At 36.4% G+C, this 18,660-nt stretch overlaps 1 protein-coding gene across 26 annotated transcripts in view; it reads right to left on the bottom strand.

Annotated features, from left to right (window-relative positions):
- Tcerg1 (transcription elongation regulator 1) overlaps positions 1-18,660 on the bottom strand; it is a 60,711-nt gene that overhangs the window by 18,415 nt on the left and 23,636 nt on the right. For 10 of the 26 annotated variants that reach the window (XR_015642316.1, XR_015642321.1, XR_015642312.1 and 7 more), the window contains 6 exons: positions 18,069-18,157; positions 6,902-7,062; positions 5,476-5,532; positions 5,264-5,330; positions 2,775-2,910; positions 1,910-1,999 (listed from right to left, as the gene is read on the bottom strand). Coding sequence is in view for 12 of the 26 variants with exons in the window: in NM_001107390.2 (NP_001100860.2) it covers positions 1,910-1,999; positions 2,775-2,910; positions 5,264-5,330; positions 5,476-5,532; positions 6,902-7,062; positions 18,069-18,157 (600 nt within the window). In the remaining 14 variants the exon portion in view is untranslated. Of the gene's footprint in view, positions 1-1,909; positions 2,000-2,693; positions 2,911-3,443; positions 4,249-5,263; positions 5,331-5,475; positions 5,533-6,901; positions 7,063-18,068; positions 18,158-18,660 lie in introns of all 26 variants that reach the window. The other 16 variants (XR_015642311.1, XR_015642313.1, XR_015642315.1 and 13 more) reach the window with 5 other exon arrangements.

Raw genomic sequence — 18,660 nt, 5'->3', positions numbered from 1 at the left:
ACTGGCTTTCTTCTTCCACCATGTGAGTCTTGAGAACCAAACTCAAGTCAGGTATAACAAAGATTCCTTCCTTTATATGTGGACCCACGTTGCCAGCCCCAAACTATACATTTCAGATGAGAGCTAACAATGCTATTCAAAAACCATGCCGAAAAGCACAGAAGGTAACCACAGACTGGCCAGGCAAAAGAAATACCAAGGACCAAATGTGCCTGCATTATTTAAAGGCTGCTGGTGTGGCTACAAGAAGAACTTTAAGAGGGATGGAGGAATGACTACATGTCAAGAATCTGTTTTATCTTAATTGAAATGGGATGTACTAGACAATTTTAAGAGTGGCAACTTAATCTGATTTCTCCTAAACGTTAAATTCTCTGGCTACCATGTAGAAAACTTGAGACCACAGAAGAACTAGAATAGAAATAAAGGAGAAAGGAAGAAAGGGGGCTCCTGAAGAGAAAACCAATAAGGAGCTACAAGGAAAGAGTCTACCTTAGTCGCTTAGATTAGGGTTATTTGTAGGGAAAATGATGAGCGAGAAGCTAGTTAGATGTTGTTTTGGAGGCTGACTCATTGAATAGAACCAGGGAAAATAAAGACTCAAGTTCATGACTATAATCCCAACACTGGGCAAGTAGGAAAATCCAGTTCATGTTTTAGACTCTAACAAAACAAAAAAACCCAAGGCTGATTCACAGACTTTGACTAGGCTGTTACATGACAAGAATGAAATGATCACAGCTGAACAGTTTAAAAAGTGTGCAAAACTAAACAGCTACAAAGCTTAAAGTGGACATGTGAATAACCTTGGACAGCTATATCACTAGTGTAAGCACAGACTCTACAATGCTCTCTCTTCATTCATGTTCACAAGTAGGTCTGTGTGCAAAACGATAAACTGCTAAGAACTACTCCGATCATACAATATAAATATTGAAAATGAATAGCGCTGCTACCAAAGGAAACTTCACAGCTCAAGTGTACCATGAGGACATGACTCAGATACTCACCATTTTACAGAAGCCATAGTCCAGATGGTTCAGAGAATTTAAATATTTCTTTTTTTTTTAAAGATTTATTTATTATATATGAGTCCACTGTAGCTGTCTTCAGACACACCAGAAGAGGGCATCTGATCTCATTACAGATGGTTGTGAGCCACCATGTGGTTGTGGGAATTGAACTCAGGACCTCTGGAAGAGCAGTCGGTGCTCTTAACCACTGAGCCATCTCTCCAGCCCAATTTAAATATTTCTTAAACTACAAGTATACAATGCTTTAGTGCAAGAAGCAGTTACCTTACTGTCCCAAATCATCAGGGCAATGAGAGCAACAAGGTGACTACCTCATGCAACTCTCCATATACTTACATGCATAGACAAGTTGGCACACTGGTTTAGAAGGCAATAAACAGTGGTTATGTCTGCTGGGAATTATGGATGGGTGCTTTTCTTTCTTATCGAAACTGTATTTTGCTAATTTCTACTCTAAATTTGCACCATTAGCACAAATTGATAAAATGCATTAAAAATAAGTTTTAAAACCACCAGACATAATCTGGTTTCTGACGTGGGAAAGCCTCCACACTGACCCACAAACAGCACTAAGATGCAAAAGTATGCTGCGAGGTATCATTAAAAACAAAGTATCAGTTCTTCTAGAAGACCTGGGTGCAAGTCTCAGTATCCACATGGCAGCTCTCAACTGTCTAGCTCCAGTTCTAGAGGATCTGACATCCTCAGACCATTGTACATTAAAAAACACACAAAGCAGACGGTGGCTTACTGTGAACAGTATGCTTTCACTGCAGCAAGAGAGACCAGAGCCAGGATTGCCAGCCTAGGAGCTTGGCTCAGTATGTAAACACTAAATTTCAAAATGGTAAATTTCCAGTTAGAATTCCTCTTACCTGTTTCCTTTCTTTAGGATTGAGAAGCAAGTACCGAGGGTCAAACACTATCTTGTGCAACTCCTTCTCCCATGTTGAAAAAGCTGACACCTTTAAAATAAAAAGAAAGCATTGCCTCACAATTAAGATACTCGACTCCAGAAAGGTCATAATTTTGCTTGAAATCTACAGGGCATCTGTTTGTAAAGGAGACATTAAAACCACAGTAAAGTTTCCATCACTAATAAATCATAAGCAGTGGGACGCTAGCAACAGCAAATTTCCACATTAATTGGCTCTGACCATTTCTTTGTTATAAGAAGTAACACACACTTCATTGCTCATTAAAAATAACCACTACTGTGTGACATTTTAAACTTAGTACATCAGAAAAAGCCTTGAGGATTTGCATTTTGATTTCACATACTAACTGCAATCTTATAAGCAATATTGTGATTTTAAAATGTAACAGTTTATTTATTCAAATACATCTGTGAATACAACCAAAACGTTTCTTTCTCAGTTAAGATTCTAATATAAGTATCAGTTATTTCAACAAAAGTCGTTCTGAAGATATTGGAAGAATTATATATACCTTACCAATCCGAAGTAGTCCGCAATTCTGTAATGTTAATACTCATACGTGTTACCGAAATTATATGACCCAACAAATGTTAAATGCTATTTATACTTTAAAATGCCACTTAAATATGATATGGTAAGCCAAATAAAAGGCCACTTCAAGAAGTGTACAGTAATTTAACAGGAACCCTTATCCTTCCCACCCCATTTAATGAGCACTAACCTTAGATTTGACCTTTTAGCAAGACATATTTATATTACTTATATAAAACAGAAATATCTCCCCCAAAGATTGTTTTCTGACCCCTCTCTCTAGCAGCATGTCCTTGAACTGCTTCATTCGAGCCTCCAGAGGGACAATGGCCCTTTCTCGGGCAGCTTTAATTTCAGCTTCCATGGCAGCTTCTTTCTCTGAATCAATGTCTTTATTATCATCTCTCCTATAAAAAAAAAACCATAAGGCGATATTAATACAATGAATACAAATCGTACTAAGTTCTTAAAATAAATGGAATTTTCAAGGCACTAGAAGCAGCATATTTTTGGCATAACAAACCATCCTGAGGATTTCAAATAAATTATACAGTACAATTTTCATTCTAATAATAATAAAATTACAACACATTTCTAATGTTACAGTAGCTACATTGGTTAAGAAAATATATATATATATCTTTAATGTGCTGTCTTACTCTAGTTGCTATATAAAGTGAACTAAGAAAGAAAAAGTTTTTCTGGCATTGCTTACAAAACTATGTTAGAATCAAATAGAATAGAATATATTTTTAGTTCTTGAAATATTTAAAAAATTAGCATTTCCCAAAATATTTTACCGTTAATTCAGAAAATATTTTAAGATCCATTAAAAATTATGAAAAGGTCTTAATAATTTCAAATATTTAAGAATAAAATTAAATAACTTAAAAAAAATACTGTGGGCAAGTATATATAGCAAGTGAGATAAACACCTTACCTAACATTCTTCCTCACTTTCTGGTGACAAGCTGATTTAAGCTGAAGGGCAGGTCTCAGAGAACATGTTCACAGAGTGGTTAGGAGGAGTACTAGGAATTAGGATAGCTCAGCAATGACTTAGCCTACTCCTCGTTTATCCAAAACTGCACCTCAGGGCTAAGGGGCAGGCCTACTGTTTGTGTGTACGCAAGGAGACAAACGGGAAATCATGCTCTCTCTCAAAACATATACACTATTTTAAAAAAGGCCTAAATCTGTATAACTAATCCAAGAAATAAATCCAATGTACCCAAATGTATTTGAACAAATCTTCCTTCTTAAACATGATCAACTAAGTACATAACACTAATAAAATCGGCTTATATTTCTGACATAAGTTACTGGAAAGTCAAAACCATGCTATATAGGTAACCTAAGAGCCTAACTAACAATGAGAGGTAATTAGCAATTGGGGATGGCTCAAAAGAAATAGAAAAACAATCCATGACCTTCAGGAGCTTAGTGAGATAGTCTGTGACCTAAGACATGCACAAAATAAACAGGTAAAGCAATTTGCCAAGCAATATTCCCTCTTTTCTTTACGGAAGAACTACTTAAATAGTTAAAGGAGTTCAAAGACAGCTACGAAATATAATAAAAACAACCTTTACAGAATTATACTAAATGTCACAATATAAACTATCACTATCTATCTCAATAAAATAAATAAAAGAAAAACTTAAGCCAGGAAAAACAGGCTTTTAGCTTTGTACCTAAATAGAGAAGCTCGGGCAATCCACATAAAGGGCTTCTTTGACATTCTCCTGATAAAAGCAGTTAAAAACCTTACAGAGATGTCTATAAGAACAAACAATTAAAAACAACCTAAAAGTTTAACATCACAGAAATATCTAAAATTATGGTACATAAACAGAATGAATACAGTCATTTACACATTTAAGACAAATGTCTTATTCTACAATTTTTAAAAACAACAAAAAATTAGATAACCACAACTAGTCAAAATACATTTGATTAAAGAATAAAAGGGTCAACTATGCAAATGAGAACAGCTGCCTCAGTTGCAGGATTATTGTAATTCTGTTTAATAAGATCTTAATTTAACATTGTGGCCAATAAACACTTATTTCAAACTATCTTACTAGAGTTGTTCTACCCATTTCAGCACAATCAGGCAGGCTACAGTCAATCTGTCCTCTTTCAATCAATTATCAAGCAGTCCCTAATAATGACCTTGGGCTTTCTTACTTGCTGAAAAACAGTAATTCCATTCACATACATCCTCGACTCCAACCTTACTCCCCCTAATAAAGTAACATCACATCTTGCCCACACTGATGCTCTAACCTCTTCAGTGTCTCTCAGTATTTTCTAACTAGTGAGTCAGTCAATCCACTCCTCACCAGGGAGTAATGACCAGTCTCTAGCAACAACCAAGTTACTATATGGAAGGAAAAGGTGTCCATTTTAATGACATCCCTTGAATGGAGTTTTTGTGTGTTGATATAAAGGAAATCTTATTTTTAATAACCTCCAGACCTATTAAAGTCTATAGAAAACTAATCAGTTAATGCCTAAATTTCAGCTAGCTTCATAGTATCTATTGTATGACCAAGTATTCAGAACTTTAACAATACAAAGAACGTCATGTCTACATTATAGAACAAAGCTAATTAATATCAGGTCTAAGAAAGCAATTATGACTACTGTTTTCTAACCACATAGATATTACACATTACCTTCCAATCACAAACTGGTAAACTCATCAACTCTACACTGTCAATCTACCTGGAAATGCACAAACTACGTATTACTTACTTCCGCTTTTTTGCTTTAATAGGCTCATCTTCATTCATTTCTTCCATTAATTCTTGTTCTTCTTTAACTGTAAGATAAAAATCCATTAAAACACTGAATAAAATATATGTAGGCATTAGTGAACTTCCAGCTGTTGATTCTTTTGCTGATCACTGCTGGAACAATTCACTTCAATGCATGAAAAAGCTGCCATTGACAGTTGTGTCACTCACTTGCACTCATCGAGAACTGCCACTTTTGGATGGACAGCATTGTCGGAGCCGGGTGCCCTAGCAAAGACATTTCAAACACTGTTATCAACAGTTACACACACATATTCACAAGCTTTCTGAACAAAATATCTACCAAACAGTTACTCTTTAATCAGACACTAAGCCAAGTATGATGACAATTCTTTATTTTTATCATCCCTTCAAAATGTAGTATCAATTTGGTTTCAGGTCTCCTGCCCAGCCCTTACCTTTAAAATGTACAAGTAAAACTTCCTAGTTTTAACTTTACCAATAAATAAAACTCCCAATTCATAACTCATAGAACATTTTTAAAGAAGGAATGCTTATATAATGAATTTTACTCAAATATAAAGAAAATGTCCCAAAACAGTCCAAAAGCAAATCACATGCTTTCTTGGCACTGTTTACTATGACTATAAAGTATTGTCATCATACAATATCATACAAAGCAACAGCACCAGAAAGTCAGCTACATGATCTACAAAGTGCTTAAAAGAACAAACGCCGGAACCACATGTGCACATGTGCATGCTCCATTAAATTTCTTGCTCACTTTAAAGACTGTATCAAGATGTCACATTAGAAATGTTAAATGATTTATCACATTTCCACATTATACATGAGTTCCATTAAAAACTAAATAAAACACTGAACAAACATAATACAAAATTGAGTAAAATTTCCATCAAGAATTAAACAAAAATTATACACAAATGTTTGTACCCAGTATTCTGAAATACTATCAGAAGAGGCAGTACATTTTAAAATGTCTGCCTTAAAAACTAAGGATTTCTATATTCAAGAAGAAAGCTATTATCTAGTTCAAAAATTTTTTGTTTTTCTGGTTGACAGGTATCTATATCTATATCTATAGATATAGATATATATCCTTGCTGATCTGAAACTCAATACGAAGACCAGACTGGACTGGATTCACAGATCAACCTGCCTCTACCTCCCAAATGCTGAGATTAAAAGTATCTGTCACCACATCCTACAGAATTGATTTTTTATAGTTTTATAAAATTTTGCAAATGTAGATTGAAATTTTAGAAAATATAAAAATACTGCATAGTTTGATTAGTGCAAACTCTATCACTAGTACAAAAGGAGGTGAAAGGCTAAGGGTTTCAGCAGCATTAGTAAGCATCAACCCAACAGCATCTCAGACTCACTGAAAATATGAGCTAAGCATCGCACAGTTCCAGCATCTCAAACTAGTAAGTCAAGGATGTTTTAAAAAATAAAACTATATCCGAATTCCTTAATTTTCATTTCTTATTGTATCCAAACCAGAATAACAGTCTATTTTTTAAAATTAAATGTTTTAAATGGCCTTTATACTATCCATCAAATAGTGAAAGGGGGTTAAATTCAGAGGATGAATTCCTAATTTAAAACTTACTTAGTTTCTTCATGTCTTCTAATCCTTTTTTATGAGGGGGCTCTTGAATAATTTTGTCAACATCTGCCCTTCCAATTAAATCATCAGGTCGGTCCCACATAGAAAGACGAGTGGTGGGATTGTAAAAGAAGACCCTCTCATCGCCAGTCCAAACAACACACCTAAAGATAAAACACCATTTTCCTGTGTTACAAAGGATAGCTTAGTCTTTAATATTAACTCTAAGAGGACAAAAGGACAGGCAACCAGTAAGAAAATGATAGGTCCTAATTAATAATAGTTTTTATAACAGCTTTCAGAACAAGAGATGAATGACTACCAGAAATGCAAATTCATTTGTGAATGGAGTTTAAAATGCCTAGGAACTGAATTCAGTACACCCAATCTGATACAGCACTAAAATTTTAAGCTATTTAAAGTATAAGTTCAAAGGCAACAAAAAAACACTATTAATAACTCTACAGCTTAAAAAGCAAACCATAGTACCTAATAAGTTGTTCTTTCTTAAATAAAAACATGACCTAATTATAGAATATGTAAAATTTAAATAAAGGACTGCACTAAAACCCCATAAACCACTGCAGTCCACTTGTCCTATTTTTTTTTTTCCGTTTTTTTTTTTTTTTTTTCAGAGCTGGGGACTGAACCCAGGGCCTTGCGTTTGCTAGGCAAGCTCTCTACCACTGAGCTAAATCCCCAACCCCCAACTTGTCCTATTTTTACAATAAGAAAACTAAAGGTATAACAAAAAAAAAACAAGTGTATGAAAATTAGTTGTAAGTTTAACATTAAATATATAAAAGTACACTGAGTCAAAATTTACAGAGGCAACTATAGGGAAGGAAATGGCCATTCTCGACCCTTCACAAGTTCAGACAATCAGAAATTATCAACACTGCCACGCTCAAAGTAAGCTAGATACTGAAATGAACAAAGGATCCTATGTTGAAATAGTCAAAGAATACAAAGCAAAAGCTATGTTTTCAATCATGAGATTAAAACACACACACATCTGAAGTTAATCAAAAGACGGCAGTTTTCAGAATAGAAAAAAATTTAAAAGATAAACAGAAAATTTAGAAACTTAAAATAGCTGATCTTAGGGTTAGATAGCTCTGCATAAAGAGCACTGAGGTTCTTGCAAAGGCACCTGGTTCAATGCCCAGTACCCACATAACAGCTCATACTGTAACGCCTTTCTCAGTGGATCCAGTGCTTTCTTCTGGCCTGCCTGGGCACATAGTACATAGACATACAGGAAGATAAAACACTCCCACACAAATTTTTCCAAAGGCATAACAGCAGACTAATTCTCAGTTTGTTGTATGAAGTACAGCTTAGTAAACCCCATAAAAAATAACTCCAAGAAAACCAGCCTAGACTTTATGACTAGGAGCAGCTGTGAATAAAAAATAAAGGACAAAAATCCTAGGAGCAACCAGGGACTGGGGAGGGGAATGGCAAAACTTATATGAGGCAATTTTATTCCTTAGCAAGAAAAGATCTGGAAAAAAGAATTACCAACCAGAACTTCACATCCTGCAGAACCAAAAGGGGGAAAAGTATTTTCAGATGAAGAGAAGCTAAGAGGTTCCAATCCAGAAGATCAGTCTAAGAAGAATGTTCTCCATGCTGAAATAACTCAACAAAACCCACATCTTTAGCAATAAATAAAACACAACAAATGGTAAATATAAAAATTTTTTTCTTCTTAGGTTTTTTGAAATTCTGTCTTTGGAATTTTAATGCATACAGAAGTGATGTATAGGATAACTAGGACATTAGTCAGTGTGTACAGTACAGGTTTAAAGGGGCCTGTCCAGCAGCAGGTTTATACATACAATAATACATTCAATTTAAACAAAATGGAGACTAGGTATGAATATTATAATTCCTAAAGTAACAACTGATGACAAGAGATGTCCTAAAAAAGTCAATAAATTAAGCAGAATGCTAAAGAAATTAAATAAACTGAAATTACGATAGAAGAGAGGAAAAGGCTAGAAAAAAACAAACAGTAAGTAATTATATTTCAAACCCAACACTATTAAAACTTACACTAACTGTTAATAGGCTAAAACTACTATGGTTGAAAAACATCAATAAAAGCAAAAACAGAGTAGATAAAAACATTACATTATAAGCTGTTTCTAAGGAACACTTTAAATATAAAACCATAGTAATGTTGAAATATAAAAATATAAAGTCTATTAAATAAAATAATTATTCTACTTTAAAAATATATATATAGTATATAAAGCCATGGGCTGGAAAGATGGTTCAGTGGTTAAGAGCACTGGCTATTCTTGCAAAGGTCCTGAGTTCAATTCCCAGCAACCACAGTGGCTCACAACCATCTGTAATGGGATCTGATGCCCTCTTCTGGTGTGTCTGAAGTCAGCAACAGTGTACCCACATATGTGAAATAAATAAGTAAATCTTAAAAAAAAAAAAAAAAGCCATAATAAATAGAAAAATAGAGTTGGGTGTGCTGGTACTCACACTTAATCCCTGCACTCAGGATGTTAAATCTCAAACCCTGGGACAAATGGAGGCGTCCATTTAACCTATCAAAGCTGACCTGGCCACCAGTTTCTCCCAGGAGCTGGGGTGCTCTTCCTTATATAATTTTGTTTACCTGGTTTTTTTCAACTACCCTTAACCCTTCTGGCCTCTTGGTTTGGCTCTTCCCTCTCTTCTCCCTTCTCTTTCATGGCTCAGGGTCATGTCCACTCCAGAATCTCCCAGACATCCCTGCCTCAGGCTATGTTTTCCCTTTTATTTACAATAAACTGTTCTCTTCCACCACACCTAGGAGCAGTCAAGCCCTCTCATTATTTGTGTTTCCTTTCTCTTTTTTCATTCATAAGACGTAGAGAGGTGCATCCCAGTGAGTTCAAGGCCAGCCTGATCTACAAATTGAGTTAGTTTTAGGAGAGCCAGAGACCTGCCTCAAAATATAAAATAAAAAAACCGAAGAATATACACCACCAAACAAAGTAGAAAAGGATGGCTGGGCTTTAACTATAAATAAAGCAAGCTTCGAGACAAAGAATATGAGAGAAGGAGAGTTCAAAGATTAAAACAAGATGTAACAATTATAAAACGTGGACAAGCTTACCAACAGGGCCTCAAAAAAACAGTCAAGAACAAACAAACTATATTAAAGTTGGCATGATGGACAAACACTAGAAAGGAATCCTGGTTTCAAAAGTTATGTTATAGGCAAATGGTTAGAACTGGAAAATATCATCCTGAGGTAACCCAATCACAGAAAAACACACATGGTATGCACTCATTGATAAGTGGCTATTAGTTCAAATGCTTGAATTACCCTAGATGCCTAGAACAAATGAAACTCAAGACAGATGATCAAAATGTGAATGCTTCACTCCTTCTTTAAAAGGGGAACAAGAATACCCTTGGCAGGGAATAGGGAGGCAAAGTTTAGAACAGAGGCAGAAGGAACACCCATTCAGAGCCTGCCCCACATGTGGCCCATACATATACAGTCACCCAATTGGACAAGATGGATGAAGCAAAGAAGTGCAGGCCGACAGGAACCGGATGTAGATCTCTCCTGAGAGACACAGCCAGAATACAGCAAATACATAGGCGAATGCCATCATTAAACCACTGTACTGAGAATGGGACCCCCATTAAAGGAATCAGAGAAAGGACTGGAAGAGCTTGAAGGGGCCCGAGACCCCATATGAACAACAATGCCAAGCAACCAGAGCTTCCAGGGACTAAGCCACTACCCAAAGACTATACATGGACTGACCCTGGGCTCCGACCTCATAGGTAGCAATGAATAGCCTAGTAAGAGCACCAGTGGAAGGGGAAGCCCTGGGTCCTGCTAAGACTGAACCCCCAGTGAACATGATTGTTGGGGGGAGAGCGGCAATGGGGGGAGGATGGGAAGGGGAACACCCATAGAGAAATGGAGGGGTTAGGGGGATGTTGGCCCGGAAACCAGGAAAGGGAATAACACTCGAAATGTAAATAAGAAATACTCAAATTAATTAAAAAAAAAGTTATGTTAATGACCTAAGAACTTAACATAAAACAAAAGAGTATAACGTCAATCAATGCAGATTGCATTGCGAATGCAAAGGACATCCTAGTAAGGGACATACAAGCAACTTTTATCCAGGAAATGCAAAGACTGCATTGCAGTGTTCAAGTCCCCAGTAACCCATCATTTAAAAAAAAAAAAACGAGGAGTCAGGCAATGGTGGCACATGCCTTTAATTGCAGCACTTGGAGGCTAGAGACCACCCTGGTCTACACAGTGAGTTCCAGGACAGCCAAGGCTACAGAGAAACCTCCTCCCAAAAATGGGATGTTGTGGGTGAAAAGAATCAGATTTGTTTTTTAAATTACTAAAACAAGGGGCTGGGGATTTAGCTCAGTGGTAGAGCGCTTACCTAGGAAGCGCAAGGCCCTGGGTTCGGTCCCCAGCTCCGAAAAAAAAGAACCAAAAAAAAAAAAAAAATTACTAAAACAAGAAAACCTTTTAAAGCTGATAAAGGCTCCTGAGAAACCTACAGCTAACATCTGAAAATAAAAAACTGAATTGGTCACGGCAGATGTGGCTCAGTAGTTGAGAGATTTTAGCATGCATAAGGTCAGGAAGGAAAGAAAAAGAAAAGGGAAGGGACGAAAGGCGGGAAAGAGAGGTGATGTACACCTTAATCCCAGCACTAGGGAACAGACAGCAGCAGAACTCTTGCGAGTTTGAGGCCTGGCTGGTGTACAGAATAAGACCCTATTTCCAAAGGAAAAAGACTAAGACGCATGCTCGTCGCCGGTACAGGGAGGGAGGAAGGCAAGCTCTCCCATTTTCCTTTTTCTATAGGAGGATCAGTAAAGGAGAAAAATTAATGAAACTCATAGATGAAAAGCATTTTTATTTGCAGGTGACAGTTTCAAGTAATCCTAGAGGACCCTGAAAAGTTGTCCTCTGACATCTATGGCATATGTACAGTAGTAAACAATATCATAATGTCTAGGACTATGTCTAGCAAATCATGTCCAATTCTACAGTGAACACTGTTCTGATATTTAAGGCCTAAACTGGCAATCTTTTCATCATAAATTATGTTTATGAATCAGGAAAGATGATGTTATTCTCCCTAACTTTCCTTCTATGTAGCTAAGGCTGCTCTCAAACTCATGAACCTCTTGCTTAATGTACTAAGATTATATGCAAACAACATCACACCAAGCTTCTCTCTTCCATTACTCTACAGTCAAGACAGGAATGACATATGTGCATTATCACAGAGAAGCTGCCAGAGAACCTCAGAATTAACCAAGAAACACAAAAAATTCTTCTATAGTACTAAGAAATGAGGTATATAATAACTTTCAATGTATAAATAAAGACCAATGGACTGAATGACAGGTAGGTTAAAGCAAATATGGCCAAGTAAGAACTAGAGACTCTCAGTGGTCACTATACACACTGTATATACTCAACAGAGAACTAGAGACTCTCAGTGGTCACTATACACACTATATATACTCAACAGAGAAGTAGAGATTCTCAGTGGTCACTATACATACTGTATATACTCAACAGAGAAGTAGAGACTCTCAGTGGTCACTATACATACTGTATATACTCAGCAAAGAAGTAGAGACTCTCAGTGGTCACTTGCACACATATACTCAATGTAAAACTATAGAATCTTGATAGTCACTATGCACATGCTGTATAAACTCAACATAAAACTGCATAAGCTCAATGGTCATTATGTATACACTGCATAAATTCATATTGAAGAATTCTCAACATATTTGCAAATTTCAAACTTGCCATAACAAAATATTGAGAATAAAAACGAACAATAAGAAAACAGAAAGGCTCTATGCAATTTTCAGTAAATTAAAAGAAAAAAACCAACCCAAAGATAAACTCAAAAAGCTTTTCTATTACATGTCTGCTTAAATGTATATGTGGGGATAGGGGAAGTTACTTCTGGGAGTCTGTTCTCTCCTTCTACCATGTGGGTTCCAGAGATCCAACCCAAGTCATGGAGCCTGGTAGCAGACGCCTCCCTTTACCTATGAAAGTATTTACTAAGTTAAACCCACAGGACCAGGAGAAATGGTCCAGTACTTGGGAAGTAGGAGCTCATGATCTCGCTCAGCTATACAACAAGTTCAAGGTCAGCCTGACTTGAAAAAACAAAAAGCCATAGATTAATAATAAAGCATGGGGAAAAAAGGCAGTCATCACTGTCCACAATAGTACAGGACTATTTAAATAACTATAAGCTAAATTATACCACAACTTTAATAAGTCAATGGAAAAGTTACAGTAAGTCTGTGACCTTAAAAATGTGTATATAAGAACTTTCAAAACTTAGAACCAAAAACTCATTGGTTCCTAGAGAATAAGAATACAGGACTTCCAATTTGACCTTATTAGAAATAAAAAAGATCAATTAACTTGGCCTCATCAAAATATTAATTCTGAGGCTGGAGGAATAAGTCAGCTATTAAGACTGCTCTTCTAGATGACCCAAGTTCAATTTTCAGCAACCACATAGTGAATCAAAATCACATCTGTCTGTCTGTAACTCTAGTTCCAAGAGATCAGAATGCACTCTTCTGGCCTCCATGGGTACAAGGCAGGCACGTGGTGCAGTCATACATGTAGGCAAAACACCCACTTTAAAACCAGATGAAATAAATACAATTATTAGTTCTATGGTGCTAGGGATATGACCCAGATCCTCACACACTTCTCAGTAAGTAATCTACCACTAAATACTCAACTAACAGTAAATATAAAATTTACACAAGTTACCAGAATAAAACAGATTTAGGTAAACTGGATACATGTAAAAGCAAAAGGGTTAAATAGCAATATACAAAAAAGACAATACATTACTTTTTAACACCAAGCAATCCCCACCCCCAAATTAGCAAAGACTGTAAAAAGGAATATGGCTAGTAAATATGAAATCAGTTCAACTTCAACAGCATTCTAAGAGTACAGTATCCCAGTCGACCACCGTGACAATGACTACAATCCTATTACCCAAAAGACTAAGACAGAAAAACCTTGAGTCTAAAGCCAAATCTTGAGTCTAAAGACTGAGCTAGAAAGGAGGGTACCTTGTCTTAAAAACAAACAGAAAGTAAATACATAAACATCCCTTTGTTAAATTACGGAATTAAATTTCACAACATTGGTATAAACAGCTGGTGAGCTCAAGGCCGCTGTCTGAGAAAACTGGCAGAATCCTTTAAGTCCTCCGAACTCTAGCTACCAAAACTTTAAATAGCTACTACCACTTGACTCAGCTTTTTCACATCTAGGAATCAACACAACAAAAACAGTTGAGTATGTTCATCAACAAATGAACCCAAAGGTAGTTTTTTTTATAATGCCAGGGACAAACAGATGGGCAAAAAAGGAACAAAACACAAACTGGCAAACACAGAGGAGGGAGGAAAGGAAGGAAACAAAGAAGAAAAAACCTTACCAATCCCCTGTAGAAAAAGTATGCATTGTAATACAATTGCTACTTTACATATTCTAAAACTGATTATTTCTAAGACAAATTTAGTGAAAAAACATAAAAATAAGTATTTCTAAATATGTTAAATGTTAAATAATATTCCTCACACACCCACAAGATACACCAAATACAAGAGAGTAGGTCTTAGTCTTTTACATGTACTACACAAGAGAAGTTTGGTACAGGTCAAATTCTATAATTTTAAACTTCATACACCTTTATTATATACTCTTTAAATGAATTGTTTTTTAATAACTTTCCAGACTGCTTGTTACATATGATCATGAAACATGGCAGCCTTCCCCTCCACTCCCAATTTCCAACTAAACATCTCTTTTAAGCAGAAGTGACCCTCAGACCTGCTTCAACTCTGGGCACCACACCAGCACAGTGAACAGGTGCAGAGCAGGGCAGTCAAGCAGAGCAATGCTGATCTCATGCGAAGGTAATGCTGACTATTTATTTATGGAAGTACTGAATGTTCCTGTTTGTAAAACACTGTTTGACAAAAACACAAAAGCTTCAAACAGGCACTCTGGCAGCAACCTAGAGCCTGCTACCATCTAGGCTTACAGAACTAAGAGTGTGAGAGAACCAAGTGGGTAAATAACAGCCTATCTACACTGATAACAAAGGTATAGGACCAGGTAGAAAAAACTAAAATATATACCTAATTTAGAAGATCAGTTGAGTGGCATAATATGCATAAATTAAATAATAAAGGCCCTTTAAAGGATCAAAGTGTAAAACCACAGACAGTTCATACAGTTTTATTATAAGACATTCTAAGCTGATATTCTGGATAGAATTAAGATGGTCATTACTGTTACTTAGCAACAGGGAGGCCAGAAAGGTGGTATGTAAGACATGTATGTGTTGAGTGGCCCAAAGGGCTGGGACTAGGAGTGGGTGAGATAGATGGCCAGCTGCAGCCTGTAGTGACAATCCACTTAGGGCAGAGGTTCTCAGCCTTCCAAATGCTGTGACCCTTTAATACAGTTCCTCACATTGTTGTGACCCCTAGCCATAAAATTATTTTCGTTACTATTTCATCTGTAATTTTGCTAGTTATGAACCATAATGTAGATTTCTGATATGAAGGATTATCTCATATGCAACCCCAAAGAGGTCACAACCCACGGTTGAGAAGCCCTGACTGAAGGGATTCCTTAAACTGCTGATGGATGATGCAAAGGAGAGTTGGAGCAGACTATGATGGTGGGGAAGTCACACACGCACACACCCTCCTCACTCACTGCTCTGCTTTTGAAATCGGCCCTGCTGAGGATACCAGAAGGGGAAGACATCTTCAGCCTTCCTCTACCCCTCCTTAAGAAAAAAGAAACTCACTACCTAAGTTAGGTCAATGATGAAAAACCTAAAGATAAAAATCATAAGAAGGGCTAGAGAGATGGCTCAGCGGCTAAGAGCACTGGCTGCTCTTCCAGAGGGCCGGAGTTCAATTCCCAGCAACCACATGGTGGCTCACAACCATCTGTAATGGGGTCTGATGCCCTCTTCTGGTGTGTCTGAGGACAGCTACAGTATAGACATACATTAAATGAAGAAATAAATCTAAAAAAAAAAAAAAAAAAAAAAAAAAACAGTTAAGGGCTTAGAGTAAAGACTAGATCCAAACATCTAGACATACAAATTACAAGTGGTCCAGAACAGAAAAAAGAAAGAAGCAATAATTACACAAAGTCTAAAAGAACATGAAGCTACTCTATGGACAGCTCCATGTGTGAAACCTGAAAACCCAAACAGAACAGGTGTGAAGCTGCTCAACTGTTCACGAACACAGAGAAATCAAACTTAGGAAAGCCTGGATATTAACTAGACTATTTTCATAACTGAAATTATATCAGACGCATATCTTATATAATTACTTTTAAATGAGTTTATCAAGTCAGTGAAATACATTCACAGAAAACTACACGTAGGATCTTTAAAACACATTTTTACTACAACCCTTGGTGACATACCCTACACATAAAAATAACTAGAGAACAGTTTCAACAGCCTTAGCAATTACATTAGAGGCAGTTTAGTGCTGATATTGTAACCTGTGTAAGAAATGCAAATAGTAATCATTGAAAAAGTCATGTGAGATGATGTAGTTCAGAAAAATGGCAGTGTCAGTAAGCCTCAATGGCACAAAATAGCATGAAGTTTTAACTGTACCTTTAAATATGTGTCTTCCATCTAAATCCACTACAGTCTTTTAAACTAGTAAGAATTCAATAGCAGCACTACCCGTTTTCAACACTGTGACCTATAAAAGCAACTTCTCACAAAAAGAAACATCTCCTTGAAAAACCGACTGAGTCTCAAACTGGAAATACATAAGACAAGCCTCAACATCTTGTCACAACAGAAAAAAGAAGAATATGAAAGAATCATCAGAAGACCAAGAATGAATCTTACGAAAGTCAGAAATAGGACAATGGAACATCAGTGAAGATAATCCCTCTACCAGACAGAAACATAAAGACATTTAAATCAACTATTCTGGGTCCTTTCTAATACAATCTATCCCTTTAAGATACCAATGCTGAGGAGGATATCTCTCCAAAGATACTTCAGTTAATAAAGTAAAAAAGGGTTAATACAAGGACATAGCACTATCAACCCTTAATAACTTATAGAATCTAGTCTAGGGATTTGCCTCCTTGCACTAATAACATGCTGGGCATATAACTTCTATACATAGGGAGCTGTGCATGGTAAGGTATTGAACACAACCGCTATTTCTCTACTACAAGCTATTAACAATCTGCAAGTTTTAACAATCAAAAATGTCTCCAACATTTTGCAGTTCTGTCCACTGAGGATTACTGCTGATTGAAAACCACTGATCTAGCTATCAATAACTGATCTGATCATCAGTATCAGCTACTAACATCACTCATATACACCAACAACTAGAAGCCTTTTGAGGAAACTCAAAAGATAAAATTTCTATCTGATCAAATTCAAGACCTGCTTGTCATTTTGTAAATAATGCTGAAACAAAGGTATCTACTCAACATTACCTCACGTACATGGTTTTTAACAGAGAGGCAGGGCCACTACTGGAAAAAAATGGCATTTGGGGAAGGCAAAGAGGGAAAGGAACAAAAGTAGCAAAACAAGAGCAAAGCAATCAGTGTATACGTAGTGGGTAAGGGTTAAATAAGCAAGAGAAGTAATAGAAGAGACACTAATGGAACAGAGGAAGAATGGAAAAACCAACCCAAGAAGAAAAGACAAGCAGATTCTCCTATGTGAAGAAAAAGTCCTATTTCCAGAGTTCTGTAATAATCACAGTGTGAGCCTACATATGCATGTTTATACTTACACATAAATAAATTTAAAACATTAAACAAGAAGCAGGTTCGAGATCTCACAGTAGTTCAAACAATATCAGTACGGAACCATGAAGGGAAGATTTTTATGTGATAATTATAAAAAATACTTATGGCAATTGAATTCTAAGTCTAAACACCCTAACAAGAATCAAAATATCTAATAGTTAAAAAATGTATCTGACCCATACTTTTACAAATCTCTTTTCTTCCTACAGAAATGTCATTTAAACAATCAAGTATAATAAAAAAAGAAATAAAATTGGTCAGATAAGTACATACCATGGAGTACCAGGAATAGGAGTAGTAGCTACTGGCTTTGCCTTCTGGGCAGCCTTTTCTTCTTCAGTCATCTCTTCTTCTTTGGGTTCCTAAGGGAAGTAATATTATATTTAATTAATAACACAAGACAAATAAGAAATAAATTGTCACTGCAAATACCTCAAACGAAAACCAACCCAAGATCTCTTGGAAGAACTCCAAGAGTAGATTCTGAGTAGGAATTTCTCAAAAATCCTACATCCTTGCCCTACATTAAAAAGCTGAATCACACATCAGCAGAAACAAGCATCAACAACTGGCCCTATCTTAGACAGACTAGCTATGCACCTGCGACTGAAAGAACGAGAGTGGAGAAATTAGACCTCCTCTCCCTTTAACATGGGTTCTCTCTTCTGCTAACTTCTGCAGTACTGAAACATGGCTACCACTGTCATCCTAGAGAATAAAAGCAGCTCCCAAAACTCAGAACTCAAGGGTCACAAAAGGACCATTCTAAACTTAAGACAGGACCGTGGAGAGGGCAGATGAAATACACCCAACTAGTAAGATGTACAACTTTACTCAAACTAGTCTACAAGCCAAGAATTTACAG

This window comes from Rattus norvegicus, chromosome 18 (genome assembly GCF_021556685.1).
Source record: "Rattus norvegicus strain SHRSP/BbbUtx chromosome 18, alternate assembly SHRSP_T2T, whole genome shotgun sequence".
Taxonomy (NCBI): domain Eukaryota; kingdom Metazoa; phylum Chordata; class Mammalia; order Rodentia; family Muridae; genus Rattus; species Rattus norvegicus.
Note: the sequence above shows the minus strand (reverse complement) of the source record. Positions and strands in the feature narration are given on the sequence as shown.